The following is a 15,117-nucleotide window of genomic DNA, read 5'->3' as shown; positions in this document are numbered from 1 at the left end:
CCTGGCTACTTTTTTGTTTTTTGAGACATAGTCAGTCTGTCACCCAGGCTGGAATGCAGTGGCGATCTCGGCTCACTGCAATCTCTGCCTCCCGGGTTCAAGTGATTCTCCTGCCTCAGCCTACTGAGTAGCTGGGACTACAGATGCGGGCCATCACGCCTGGCTGATTTTTTATATTTTTAGTAGAGATGGGGTTTCACCTTGTTAGCCAGGATGGTGTCGATCTCTTGACATCGTGATCTGCCTACCTTGGCCTCCCAAAGTGCTAGGATTACAGCCGTGAGCCACCGCGCCCGGCCCATGCCTGGCTAATTTTTAAATTTTGTAGAGACAGGGTCTCACTTTGTTGCCCAGGCTGGTCTTGAACTCCTGGGCTGTAGCAATCCTCCCATCTTGGCCTCCCAAAGTCCTGGGATTACAGTTGTGAACCACTGCTCCTGGTCCAACATGATTTGTGAAGTATATATATGTTGTGGAATGGTTAAATCTAGCTGATTAAAATACATATTACTTCACATAGTTACCATTTTTGCAGTGAGAACATTTAACATACACCCTCTTAATATTTTTCAAGATCTTTAGATTTTCTAGCATGGGCTGGGTAGCCAGGTCTCTGCTGAGCTCAGACTTGCATTTCCTGCAGGAGACTTTGGAGGAAATGGCAGCTGCCCCTTACTGAGTGTCTGCTGAGTGCCAGGCGGTGCTCAGGAGTCGTATTTATGAGCCCTGTAGAATTGTAGTAGCATCTTCTCACTACAGAGGAAGAAGCTAGAGGCCAGGAGGCTGAGCAGATAGCCCTGGCTCACAGTGCCCCTCAGTGACAGAGCCAGGATTGGAAGCCAGGTCCCATTCCTAGCCCATGTTCCTTGTGCTTTGCCACTCTGGCTTTTATCAGATTCACGTGTGCAGGTGGAACTTGGCTCTGTCTAATGTGTATGTGTGTTTCAGATTATTCTGACTCCACTGAAGTCAAATTTGAAGAGCTCAAAAATGTCAAACTAGAAGAGGAGGATGAGGAGGAAGAACAAGAAGCAGCAGCCTTGGATCTTTCTGTGAATCCTGCCTCTGTAGGGGGACGCCTTGTCTTCTCAGGCTCCCAAAAGAAGTCATCTTCCAGCCTGGGCTCTGGCTCTTCACGGGATTCTATCTCTTCTGATTCAGAAACTAGTGAGCCTCTCTCCTGCCAAGCCCAAGGGCAAACGGGAGTTCTCACTGTGCACAGTTATGCCAAAGGGGATGGCAGGGTCACTGTGGGAGAGCCATGCATGAGGAAGAAAGGAAGCGCCGCCAGAAGTATCAGTGAGCGGGAGCTGGCAGAGGTATGGGCTCCAGGCAGTGGTGTGGGGTGGGGAGCTGCCCTGAAGGACACCCTGTTGGGGAGGGGATCTGTGTTGGGGAGGTGGATCTGTGTGGTGGAGGTGCTGCAGGAGGGCAGGAGAAACCCTCAGTCAGTGCCTCCAGCCTGCAGTGGTTGTGTCCAGCAAAAGCCTGGGTGGCATTCACTCTCCCGGCTTGTTCTTTGCTGGGAGTTGCTTTTCTCATATCCCTGTGGCTTCTGATTCCAAGAATTGCATCAATGCAGCCTCAGTCACAGCAGCAGATCCTCCTCAGCCCACTTGGATCACAATGCCTTTTTTTTTTTCTTGAGATAGAGTCTTGCTCTGTTGCCTAGGCTGGAATGCAGTGGCATGATGTTGGCTCACTGCAACCTCTGCCTTCCAGGTTCAAGCAGTTCTCCTGCCTCAGCCTCCTGAGTAGCTGGTATTACAGGCGTGTGCCACTATGCCCAGCTAGTTTTTGTATTTTTAGTAGAGACAGGGTTTCACCATGTTGGCCAGACAGGTCTCGAACTCCTGAACTCAAGTGATCCGCCCACCTCAGCCTCCCAAAGTGCTGGACTTATAGGTGTGAGCCACTGTGGCTGGCCTTTTCAGTTGGGGTGGGTGGGAACTCTTCCTCTGACCCTCATTGCCTTAGCGGCACAAGGGTTAGAATGGCTGCCGTTGGAGCCCACGTGTTTGGGGGTTTGGGATGAGATGAGATGAGATGGCCTTTCTTACCTTGAAATTCAAGGGTTTTTTTTTCTTAGAAGTCTTGACTGCTCGGTAGACTCCCAGTATGACATTGATAGAACATCCTTTTGGAGACCAAGATGCATTCCCAAAGCTATAAATACGAACATGTGTGTTCAGGCTTCCTCCATAAATATATGTTGTCACCAAAAGCTGATTCCTGCTTTTGTATAAAATGGCTCTTGGTGGGTCTGCCACTATGGATGATCAGAGTCATGTCAGATGCAGCTGGACCCACACTATCCAAGTGACCTTCCCTGACTCCCCAGCCTTACAGCTTATGTGGGTCAAGCTTGCAGCTTTTGATGAGGGGTGGCAGATACAAGAAGCCAGTGCAGAGGGTCCTCTTGATTCCCTATTCCCTTACCTTTAGTTTTAAAATTTATCTCTTAAAATCTTCACTATGGAAAATTTCTGAAGTATGTACAGAATACCATCACGAGCCCCCGCGTGTACTCATCATATATATGATTAGCATTTGGCATATTTGCTTTCTGTTTTCTTTGGCTGCAGTACTTGACACTCAGTCATATTCACATTTCCCTAGTGTTGCCAATAATCCGTTTTTATGGTATGTTTGTCTCCTTGTTGTTAATACTTGTAACTTTTCTCGGTGCCTTCTCTGAATCTCAGGGTACGGTTTTTGTAGACTTCCTTTTTACCTTGTGAATGTTCCTCTTTCCATCCCACTGTGGTTGCAGGCTAATGAGCTAATAACTACTGTGTTTCCTTCTCATTGCCTCTGATTGCAGTTCTCTATGCCTTCTTATGGCACCTTCCATAAATGAGGGCTTTTTCAGCCTGGAAACCAGAGTCTCTTAAACTCCCAGTTGCCACCCAGCAATTCTTCCTTCACAGAGGCCCCGAGCCATTTCGTCCATCCTACTGTTCACTACAGTTCATACTGTCCTCTTGCTGAGTCTTCCTGACATTCTTGTTTCTAGTTGCAATCACAATCACAAAAAGCAGCTAAGAAGTAGCAAGAGCTCACTGTATATTAAATACTTTGTTTTTCTTTTTTGAGACAGGGTCTTGCTCTGTTGCCCAGGGTAGAGTGCAGTGGCACAGTCTTGGCTCACTGCAACTTCTGCCCCCTGGGTTCAACCCATCCTCCCCACCTCAGCCTCCCAAGTAGCTGGGACTACAGGTGCACACCACCACTCTCGGCTAATCTTTGTATTTTCTCGGCTCATCTTTGTATTTTTGTATTTTTTGTGGAGATGGGGTTTCACCTTGTTGCCCAGACTGGTCTCGAACTCCTGGGCTCAAGTGATCCTCCTCCCTTGATCTCCCAAAGTGCCATGATTTCAAGTGTAAGCCACTGTGCGCCTCACCGCCCCCCAGCTATTAAATACTTTATATGCATTGTTTAGTCTTTGTATTACTGCTTAATTAATCTTATTACAGAGTCAAGTGTTTGTGGGATTTTTTGGGGGTGGGAGGTGCAGGAAGCCAATAAATAACACCTGTCCTTTTCCTCTCAAATTTGGAACTATTTAATTGATGATACAAGAGTCAGGCATATGGAGCTCAGAATGTTGCTTTATTTACAAGTTAAAATGATTGAAGAAAGTGACTTTTAACCTGTGGCCAAATGGCCCTGCTACTCATTTACTCTTTTTTTTTTTTTTTGAGTCTGAGTCTCGCTCTGTTGCCCAGGCTGGAGTGCAGTGATGCAATCTTGGCTCACTGCAACCTCCACCTTCCGAGTTCAGGCGATTCTCCTGCCCCAGCCTCCTGAGTAGCCGGGATTACAGGCATGCATCACCACTCCTGGTTAATTTTTGTATTTTTTTTAGTAGAGATTTCACCATGTTGGCCAGGCTGGTTTGCAACTCCTGAGTGCCTGCCTCAGCCTCCCAAAGTGCTGAGATTACAGGTGTGAGCCATCGCGCCTGGACTACTCATTTACTCTTGATGTCTCCAGGCCCCTCTAGAGGCAAAGCATTTCCATGGAAGCCCTCAGCTTCCATGTGGTGTGGACATAGGCCAGAATGCACTCCCTCTCCAAAAGACAGATCCTATTGAAGTGAATCACAGCTTTTAAGGGCGTGGGGAGAAGCAAAGCCAGGACTCCTTCCATGTGGAAGTATGCTAGGGGAAGGGGTCTTCTCTCTGACATGTCTCTCTTTTTCAATCCTCTGCTCAAAAACCCTTGAGTGTCTTCTTGGTTCCTTTTTATTTCTGTATATACTTCTCAGGTCTAGCCTGATGATAGTACCCTAATACCCTCTCTGCTCCATCGCCATCCGTCCCTCCACCTCCAACATGTGCTAGCTTGTTTGTCTGAACTACTTAAAAGTCTCTAAAACTGTTTTGGCTGCCCTGCCTCTTCACTACTTTGTAATCATTTACAGCATGCCTGCTCTAGGCCAGGACTGTGCCTTCAAGGAACTCATAGTCTAGGAGAGATAGATAAGAGCAAATCATTCCAGTACTTAATGATACGTGTTGTGGTACAAGTGGGAGAGTTAGCAGTTCAGCTTGGGGTTGCAGTATGGATTTCAGGACTGCCCGAGAGAAGGAAACAGTTTAGGCCTGAGGTTAGGAGAATGCCAGGTGGATAGAATGAAATCGAAGAGAGAATCTGGGAGAGTAGGATATTCTAAATGCTCATGATAGCTCATGCCAGCATCAAAGCACTTGGGGATCTGCAGTGGTTTAGTTTGTCTCAGGTGTATAGGACTAGAGAGGGCCTCAGGTGGTGCTTTTGGAGGATATTAAGAGCCAGAACCTGGAGGGTCTGCTTTGTTGCTCTGGGAAGCAGTTTGACCTCCTAGTTACGGTGTAGGGAGCAGCAGAAGGGTCCCCACCATATGCACCGTATGGATTTGGAAATTGAAAACTTTCATAATTCATTCTTTTAAATGCATACACAAAGGGCTGGGTGTGATGGTGCATGCCTGTAATCCTAGCACTTTGGGAGGCTGACATGGGTGGATCACCTGAGGTCAGGAGTTCAAGATCAGCTTGTCCAACATGGTGAAACCCCATCTCTACTAAAAATAGAAAAATTAGCTGGGTGTGGTGGCGGGTGCCTACAATCCCAGCTGCTTGGGAGGCTGAGGCAGGAGAAGCGCTTGAACCCGGGGGCAGAGGTTGCAGTGAGGTGAGATCACACCACTGCTCTCCATTCTGGGTGAAAGAGTGAAAGTTTGTCTCAAAAAAATAAATAATAAATAAATGCACACACAAAGATTCAGAGGGAGGCCACGTAGGGTGCCGTGCACCTGTGGTCCCAGCACTTTGGGAGGCTGAGGTGCGAGAATCGCTTGAGCCCAAGAGGTTGAGGCTGCAATGAGCCATGACTGTACCATTGCACTACAGCCTGGGTGGCAGAATGACACAATATCTTAAAAAAGAAAGATGCAGAGCGAATAATACAGTGAACCCACAAATAAATTTTTTTTTTTGAGACGGAGTCTTGCTCTGTCGCCCAGGCTGGAGTGCAGTGGCATGATCTCGGCTCACTGCAGCCTCCACCTCCTGGCTTCAAGCAGTTCTTTGCCTTAGCCTCCTGAGTAGCTGGGATTATAGGCGCCTGCCACCACGCCCCGCTAATTTTTGTATTTTTAGTAGAGACAGGGTTTCACCATCTTGGCCAGGCTGGTCTTGAACTCCTGACCTCATGATCTACCCGCCTCAGCCTCCCAAAGTGCTGGAATTACAGGTGTGAGCCACCGCGCCCAGCCGAACCCATAAGTATTCTAACAGGTGTCAAGATCTTTCCATATTTGCTTTGTTTGTCCTGTTTTCAATTTGCCGAAGTATTTATATTAAAATTATATTATCTTTATTAGTATATAATGTACATATTTTTGGGGTGATATTTTAATACATTAATTTGTGAAGATTAAATCAGTGTAATTGGGAAATGCATCACCTTAAATATTTGTCTTTATGCTAGAAACATCCAAATTATTCTAACTATTTTGAAATGTACAATAGACTATTGTAAACTAGTCACCCTACTGATTTGTCAAACACTAGGTCTTATTTCTTCTATCAAGCTATGTATTTGTGCCCATTACTCTGCCTCTCTGCTGAAGTATTTTAAAGCACATCCCAGATACCTTGTCATTTCTTCCCTACTTCAGTGTGTATCTCTGAAAATATGGTCACTTTCAGCTGGGTGTGGTGGTTCACGCCTGTAATCCCAGTACTTTGGGAGGCCAAGGGGGTGGATCACCTGAGGTCAGGAGTTCGAGACCAGCCTGGCCAACATGGTGAAACCTCATCTCTACTAAAAATACAAAAATTAGCTGGGCGTTTTGGCGGGTGCCTGTAATCCTAGCTACTCAGGAAGCTGAAGCAGGAGAATTGCTTGAACCTGGGAGGCAGAGGTTGCGGTGAGCTGAGATCGCGCCATTGCACTCCAGCCTGGGCAACAGAGTGAGACTCCATCTCACAAAAAAAAATTTAAAAAAAAAAGAAAAATATGGTCACTTTCTCAGATAACTATGCCATTATTATACCTAAGAAAACTATAAAAATTCTTTAGCATAATTTACTATCCAGTCCATAATCACATTTCCTCATTGTCCAAACAAAGTCTGTTTTACAGTTGACTGGTTTGTATCAGGATTAAACCAAGGCCCACACCTTTGATTTGATGATGTTTTGAAGTCTTCCTTGATGTAGGCCAGCACCTCTCCCCATTTTTTCCTCACCATTGACTTAATCAAGAAGCTGTCATTGGTTGTCCAGTAAAGGGTTTTTTAAGTACTACACTGATGTTTTAGAAGATTGTTCTGGAGGCAGTATAAAGATTCTGGGGGGGAGGAAGAAAGAGGCAAAATTAGAAATTGTTAACAGAGGTTCTCTTGAAGGTGGAATTATGGATGATTTCACTTCCTACATTTATGCATCATTTGAATATTTTTATGATTAACATGTTATTTTTATAACTAAATACTTCTACTTCAGGAGAGGAGGAAAAAAGATTTGAAACAGGGAAACCAATTAGGAACCTGTTTCTTTAGTCTGAGAAAGAGGTAGTGAGGACCTGTGGGTGGTGGTGATAGGGATGGGGAGCAGAAAATGGACTTGAGCTACTTGGAAGGTGGGTGCACAGGACTGGGTGACTGGATGTGGGGTGAGTCAGAGGGTAGCATGGGGCTTGACTCGGGTTTCCGGCTTTGAGTTCTTGGGATGGATGGTGGTGCCATCCATATAGGATAGTGGTTATAAGAAAACTAGAGGGTTTTTAGTGTGGGCCAGGAAATGATTTGAGTTTGGGTACGTCTGGAGGGTAACTTTTGTGAGGTAGGCTATGGAGATACATAGACACAGCCTTGAAGCTGGGGGTGGAAGGGTTGGTCTGAGGGTGTGGGAGTCACCAGGAGGGCACTGGTGGGTATGGAAGAATGTGTGTAGAGTGAAGAACAGTTTCACAGTGTGGGGTGACGGGAGAGGGCCCAGGTAGGAGAATGTGAAGGAGCAGCCAGAGATCAGGAGAACTAGGAAACAACAGTGTATCCAGGGCCAGGGCAGGAGAAAAGTTCAAGACAACTGGAGATATGGCCAAGTGTGCCTTGTATTAAAGGGCAGGGTCCTGCTGAGTGCGGGAAGTTGAAGAGGTAGTGATTGGATTCTGGGGATCTAAGGAAGTGGGAGTGCAGGTGGAGGGACTGGAGGGGATGGCTGCAGATAGGTTTTTTGTTTGTTTTTGAGACAAGGTCTTGTGTTGCCCAGGCTGGAGTGCAGTGGTACGATCTCTGCTCACTGCAGCCTTGACCTCCCAGGCTCAAAGGATTCTCCCACCTCAGCCTCTCAAGTAGTTGGGACTATAGGCATGTGCCATTGTGCCCAGCTAATTTTTTTATTTTTGTAGTGATGGGGTATCCTTATGTTGCCTAGGCTGATCTTAAACTCCTGGGCCCAAGTGATCCTCCTGTCTCGGCCTCCCAAAGTGCTGAGATATAGGCATGAGCCATCACACCCAGCCTGTGTTTTTAAATTGTGGTAATATATACATGATATATTTACCTATTGTAACAGTTTTTGTAGTACACAGTTCAGTGGCAGTAAGTACATTAACTTTGTTGGGCCACTGTCACCAGAATGCAGATGGTTTTGAGGTGGGAGGAGATGGGGAATTTATCTCTGAGGGTCGCCTAGAGTAGTCAGATAATTACCTCTGCTTAGTGCAACCCAGTGCTTTTCAAAAGCCACTACTCTTAGAAACTCTTCATTGCTTTCCATCTAGTTCCCTTTCTTCTTTGAAGCTCTAGAGTACTTGCTTCTTAATGCCCTTGCCGTAGGCTGGTGAAGAATATAACCTTCTAGAAGCTGGGCTCTGTGCCACATTCATCCTCATTTCTTGAGTTACCAGCCCGGTCCACAGGGCTTGGCCTATGAAACCCTCTGTAATGAGGATGGAATGAGTAAATGGAAGGTCAGGTTTGTTTTCGTAAGAAGCCACCATCAGAATTAATTGACTGGGAGGAATAAGGGACAGTCAAGGTTTGGGGGCAGAAGCTGAGCAACTTTGCCCATCCCTGGAGAGGTCTAATAGCACTGGATCTATATTTGTAGACAACTGGGTTCCTTAGAGCACCCTTATATTCCCCTACCCCCACTTTAAGCATCCCCAAGCTGTAATTTGGGCTGCCTGCTGTTCAGTTTCCATGTCACCATCTATGTCAAGGGCCTTTTTTAGGTCAGTTTGGTAAACTGCAGTTTTTGGTAAAAGCACCCTGGCTGACTGACTGCCAAAGCTGTAGAGTTTTCATTACCTACTGACTGAGCCTCAGCCATATGTCTGCTGCAGAAGTTCTTGTTAGTTCACCTGCTTTGAAAAGTGAGTTCCCAAAACAAGGTGGGAGAACAATTGGTTCTTCTCTGTACAGAATAAACCCTAACAGGAACACTAACCTTGATGCTGGTGCCGGATGTTGGAGGAGGGAGGAAAGAACTCAGGAGCCTTGCCGGGCGCGGTGGCTTAAGCCTGTAATCCCAGCACTTTGGGAGGCCGAGACGGGCGGATCATGAGGTCAGGAGATCGAGACCATACTGGCTAACATGGTGAAACCCCATCTCTACTAAAATACAAAAAACTAGCCAGGCGAGGTGGCGGGTGCCTATAGTCCCAGCTACTCCGGAGGCTGAGGCAGGAGAATGGCATAAACCCGGGAGGCGGAGCTTGCAGTGAGCTGAGATCTGGCCACTGCACTTCAGCCTGGGAGACAGAGCGAGACTCCGTCTCAAAAAAAAAAAAAAAAAAAAAACTCAGGAGCCTTGAGCTCCAGCTTTCTTACAGGCAGGGCCCTGGGAGAATACGTGCCATCCCACCCTGTCTGCAAAAAGAGCCCTTTGGGGAAGGGTTTATTACTGCCATTTTACTGGTAGGGCTGCTACTCGTCCAGGCTCATACAGCTAGTTGGTTTCTGTTATATGCTGAGGGAATTTAGAAACTGGAGCAATCCCAGGGAAGGCAGCACCATGAGAAGGGTGCGGATGCCATGGTAGCAGGAGGAGTACTGGCCAGGAGATGAGGAAATGTGAAAAAATATTCAAATATTTGAATGGACCTGACTACTTTGGTCAGAGGCAGCATGACAGTAGTGGAAAGGGCTCAGACTTCAGACTTGGACACTAGGTCTCTCTCCCTGAGGTTAGAAATCATGTCTTGTTCATCTCTACACTGCCAAAACGAGTATTCCCACCGTATGCTGGCTATATAGGAGGTGCTATGAACATACTGATCATGGAAAAAGTGTCCTCTTCCTTTCCCAAGCTGCATTCTGGTGTTCTTGACCTTCACCCTTCCACCTCCTCTGGGTGATCTTAGGTACCTCCTACCCTGTATTTGTTTCCTATTGCTGCTATAACAAGGTACCACAAACACAGAGGCTGAAACACTTGTGCTCTTGTGGTTCTTTAGTTTAGAAGTCTGAAATGGGTTTCACTGAGCTAAAATGAAGGCGTCAGCAGGGCTGTGTACCTTCCTGGAGGCTCTCGGGGTAGGACCCATTTCCTTGCCCTTTCCAGCCTCCCTAGGCCGTCCACATTCCTTGGCTCCTGGACCTCTACGTCCATGGTCAAAGGCAGGGGCATCCAGCCAAGTGTCTCTGGCATCACATCACTCAGATAGACTCTTCTGCTTCCTTCTGTTGTATTCCCCATTGGGATTATACTGGGCCCACCTGAATGATCCAGGATACTCCCTATTGTAAAGACTATCTGATTAGCAATCTTAATTCTCTTTCACCATGGTAGAATAACATATTCACAGGGATTGGGATGTGGGCATATTGGGGAACCATTATTCTCTCTACCAAATATCCTATTATCTCCCTTTCACAAGCTGCTGCTTTGCCTATAAAGCCAAGCTCACGTAGCCCCTATACAATTCTAGAGGAAATTTCCTTCTCAAACTATGATCTCATTTTTCCCTTGATCTTTTCAAAAATACTCTGTGATGTATTCACTCCTTAGTTTCTTATTCTTTGTCCACTGGAACTTATCTTAAAAAACAGTCCTGATAGCTCCCTGTTGCTGAGTGAGTCCCTTGGCCACTTCCCTGCTCAGCTCTTCTGTGTTCTTTCGCCTGTGGATCTCCCCCTCCCCAAAGCCGTCCCTTTGTTGGCTTTCTGGTATTCCTCTTACCTGTCTGCTTCGGAGTCTCCTTTTCTCCCTTCTTCCTCCTGTCCCTGGAAGGCTTAGTCAATTTATCACCCACGACAATCTCATCTCCCACCATTGTAATTCTGAACCTGGTGCTGCAGGTTCCCAGATCTTGCTCTGACCTCTTTTCTGAACCCCCTGAATTTCTTATTGCCTCCCCTGGGTATTTCCAAATGAAAAGACCCTTGGATCCATGTTGTGTACCCCACACAGCTTGTTTAACCTGGTTTGTTATTAGCCTCCACTTCCTCCACATGAGCCCTGTCACCTTGGTGGTCCAGGCTAGAAATCTCCACCGTTTCTGGCTTCTTTATTCTCATTCCTTTTTTCCCTAGTCTGCCACAGCCCACAGGTTTAGGCCTATTGTCCAGGTGCCCTCAAAGTGATGGCAGGGGCAGGTCAGTGGCAGGGGGGGAAACAGGAATATTATTGGGGTATAGGAATAAAGCAAAATTAACTTTATTTTTATCTTAACCTTTTATAGTCTGTTTTTGCTTTAAAATGTGCATATGTGCATTAGTATTAGTATATGTAATTGATTAGTAAGTATTATGTAGGTTGGGGGTACGTGCTCCTAAATTTTCTATTTACATGGTAAGACTATCAAAGTTGGGCAAGTATGGGTTTTCCAGTTTGTTTTAACCAAAGAACCCTTTTACTTACTTATTGATTGATTGGAGACAAAGTCTCACTTCTGTCATCTAGGCTGGAGTGCAGTGGTGCAGTCTCAGCTCACTCACTGCAGCCTTGACCTTCCGGGCTCAGGTGATCCTCCCACCTCAGCCTCCCAAAGTGCTGGGATTGTAGGCGTGAGCCACTGTGCCTGGCCAGAACCCTTTCTTTAAGTGAAATCGTAATCAATTAAAACATACAAATCAAAAGCAGAGCCATTCTGGTTGGAAAGAAGGTGGGGCCTCAAGCCCTTTTTGTTCACTCTAATGGAGGCTCCTTAGGCGCTTTCCGGATGTACATTTTGAAAACCATTGGTTTAGACAGTTGATACAGTTCAGGTCTGATTAAGTCTATGGTCATGTAAGTCTTCATGGACATCAGCAGGAAAAGATCCCTAATATCCTCACTCCACCATATTCCTCCATACTGCTGCAGCATCCTTACTCACCTAAGCACAGATCACATCTTCTTTGTTTCTCCACACCTTCTTCTTTTCCTGAGCAGGCCTTTGCACACAGTAGGTGCCCAGTGAATATTTGTTGAATGAATGGCAAATGGACGGCAAAACTTGTTGGCAAAATTTACATTTGGAAGATTAGGCTCTGTTCTTCCTGGACATGGCCTGTTCAGAAGTTGTTTTCTCTTGGCATTCCAACTGTGGTCCTTAACTCCTGGGGCTCTGTGTAGTCGCACATGGAGTCTGTAGGCCCAGGGTGTCTTCTCTAAGGTAGCACTGCAGCATTTATGGCATTGGTTTTTGTCACAGTTGTAAAGTGGCCCTCTTTCAGGCCTCATTTCCTTGCTTAATGGATTTTGCTAACCCTACATCTCCTAATGTCAGTGTAACCAAGTTTTAAATATGTTGATTAGAAAGAAACCCTTCTGTAGTGTTTCTGAGTCAATCCTGTACATTTAAATCTAATTACATTTGCTCTGACATTATGTAAATGCAGTGTTAAATCAACCTTTCCCTTTGCAGCCAGGCCAGAGTTTCAGATGCACTTTCCGTCCTCACTCATGTTCTCCCCTAGAGAAGCAGCAGCTAACTGAGGAATGAACAATATCTGCTAGAGCTGAAGTCTTGGCAGTGTATAAGGAGAGGGTGGCCTATTTTACTTTTAATAGGTTAGCTGCTGCTCACCCCTTTGGGTGTCCCCTAGACACTCCTGGGTGGCCCAGCTGCCTGGCATATTGTAACAGGTACTGTTGACCTACTGGGCCAAGGGAAGGGGTGCCTAGGCTCCTTGGGGGCTCTCTCACTTGGGCCACCTCGGTAGTCTCACGGCAGTGAGCTTAAGGGACGGGGCAAGGCTCTCTCAGAGCGGAAGCAGGCTTGTTTTTGGTACGTTTGTTTCAGGCTGCTCCTGAGAAGGCCAAGAACCACACTTGGGTTTTCCCCCATATTTACATAATCCTGGTTCAGACTAGTTTGGTACGTGGTATTGTCACTTGGCTTTTTCTAAGACAGGTATTTTCTGTGTTTGGTTTTATATGTCTTTTTGTTTCTCTGTGCCCCTCTCTTTCCTTTGGTTTTCATTGTGAGGGTGACTTGTGCTGTCTCTCAAGTGGAGACAAGACCAATTTAATTTCTTCTGGTTTGCCTAGGTTGCGAATGAATACATGTTTTCCCTGGAGGAGAATAAGAAGTCCAAGGGACGCCGTCAGCCTTTAAGCAAGCTCCCCCGCCATCACCCACTTGTGCTGCAGGAGTGTGTCAGTGATGATGGTAAGTGTTGTTTTTCCTTCACCAGGAAGAAAGCAGCTCACCACATTAGACTTGACAGGACAGGACATCAGAAGGCCAAGCTTAGGGATAAGGGTAGGCCTGTGGCTTAGCTGCTCTTCCAGATTTCCATAGAGAGGACTGGATTTCCTTATATCTAATTCACTAACCAGATTTCATTATAAGTTTGAGTATCTTGCAGTGTACCTTAATAGGGGATAATTGCAGGCAGGTTTTTTCCTTTCTTTTCCTGGGAGGTACACAGCTGATTTTTCAAGATAGAAACTCCTGTCAGTGATGCAAAGCCCTGTGCTGGATATGTGGCTGCAAAGATAACTAAGATATGTCTGTGCCTTCAAGACACTCACAGCGTAGTGGGGAAACTGGACAGGTGAACAGATCTCAAGAAAGAAGAGGCGCCTGGACGCGGTAGCTCATGCCTATAATCCCAGCACTTTGGAAGGCCAAGGCGGGCAGATCACGAGGTTAGGAGATCGAGACTATCCTGGCTAACACATGAAACGCTATCTCTACTAAAACTACAAAAAATTAGCCGGGTGTCATGGCCCATGCCTGTAGTCCCAGCTACTCAGGAGGCTGAAGCAGGAGAATTGCTTGAACCCAGGAGGCGGAGGTTGCAGTGAGCTGAGATCGCGCCACTGCACTCCAGCCTGGGCAACAGAGCGAGACACCGTCTCAAAAAAAAAAAAAAAAAAAAAAAAAAAAAAAAAAGAAGAGGTATTACTCTGGGGCAGAAGGACAGCATGCCTTGGAGAAGAGGAGCAGGAGGCTGTAGTCAGAGGAACTCTAGTCAGCTCAGTGTGGCTAGAGCTGGAGGGCAAGGCCAGGGAGTGATAGGTGGGTTAGGAGGAGGGGGACCAGATCCTGGAGAGCATTATCATGGAGGCCAGAGTGAGGAGTTTGCCTTACTGGCATTCAGGAGCTAGTGACACTTTTCAAGCAGAGGAATGACATGGTCATTTAGATTCCTTTAGAAAAGATCACTCCTAGTGCTGGCATCTTGAGGATGGCTTTGAGAGGACCACATGGTCTTCCATAATGGTCTGTCTACAATATGAAGGTCTGAAGTAGGATGGTGGTGGTAGGGAATATATTTGGAAGATAAAATCAACTGGATTTGGTGACTGGCTGTGGAGCTATGAGGATGGTAGTTGAGGAGGATGAGTTGAGTGCCTCCCTGGTTTGTAGCTTTGGTTGGGGAAACCTGAGTTCAGTGTCTATGGAGGACGTAGACTTAGGAGTTGGCACTGAGGTGACATTTGATACAATTGTTGGAATAATGAGGCTGCTCTTGGGGAGGGGACCAAGGTGGGTGAGCAGAGGCTGGGGCTAGGTGGACAGAGGAGGGAAGGGAGCCTGTGAAGGAGGCAGAGAAGCAGGGTAAGCAGACATGTGTAAGGAAAACCAGGAAATATGGCACTGAAGCTCAGGGTGCATTGACATCAGTGGAGAGTGGTCTCCTGTGCTGCCTGGAGCCCAGAGATCCAGGAAGATCAGCACTGCTGAGCCTCAGCTCCGGCTCGGTTGGTTACTGGGCCCTGGCACCCTCAAGGAGAGCAGAGTCAATTGTACTTGTTACTCTTGACTAACGTCAGACCCTGTCCTACCTGATCCTCTCCTTCCTGATCAGTGCCCCATCTCTGCCTTTTTTTTTTTTTTTTTTTTTAAGTAGAAAGATCATGATATGGCTGGGCGTGGTGGCTCATGCCTGTAATCCCAGCACTCTGGGAGGCTGAGGCGGGTGGATCACAAGGTCAGGAGATCAAGACCATCCTGGCTAACATGGTGAAACCCCATCTCTACTAAAATACAAAAAATTAGCCGGGTGTAGTGGTGGGCGCCTGTAGGCTCAGCTACTCAGGAGGTTGAGACAGGAGAATGGCTTGAACCTGGGAGGCGGAGCTTGCAGTGAGCCGAGATGATACCACTGCACTCCAGCCTGGGCAACAGAGCAAGACTCCGTCTCAATAAAAACAACAACCACCAAAAAAAAAAAAAAAA

General features: G+C 46.7%; 1 protein-coding gene across 5 annotated transcripts in view; it reads left to right on the top strand.

The window, feature by feature from the left end:
- Positions 1-15,117, top strand: part of KDM4A (lysine demethylase 4A) — a 57,306-nt gene that overhangs the window by 21,672 nt on the left and 20,517 nt on the right. For all 5 annotated transcript variants that reach the window (XM_017881885.1, XM_017881886.1, XM_017881889.1 and 2 more), the window contains 2 exons: positions 949-1,319; positions 12,978-13,098. In XM_017881885.1, the coding sequence (XP_017737374.1) occupies positions 949-1,319; positions 12,978-13,098 (492 nt within the window). The remainder of the gene's footprint in view (positions 1-948; positions 1,320-12,977; positions 13,099-15,117) is intronic.

Source organism: Rhinopithecus bieti, unplaced genomic scaffold (genome assembly GCF_001698545.2).
Source record: "Rhinopithecus bieti isolate Rb0 unplaced genomic scaffold, ASM169854v2 scaffold_12155, whole genome shotgun sequence".
Lineage (NCBI taxonomy): Eukaryota > Metazoa > Chordata > Mammalia > Primates > Cercopithecidae > Rhinopithecus > Rhinopithecus bieti.
Note: the sequence above shows the minus strand (reverse complement) of the source record. Positions and strands in the feature narration are given on the sequence as shown.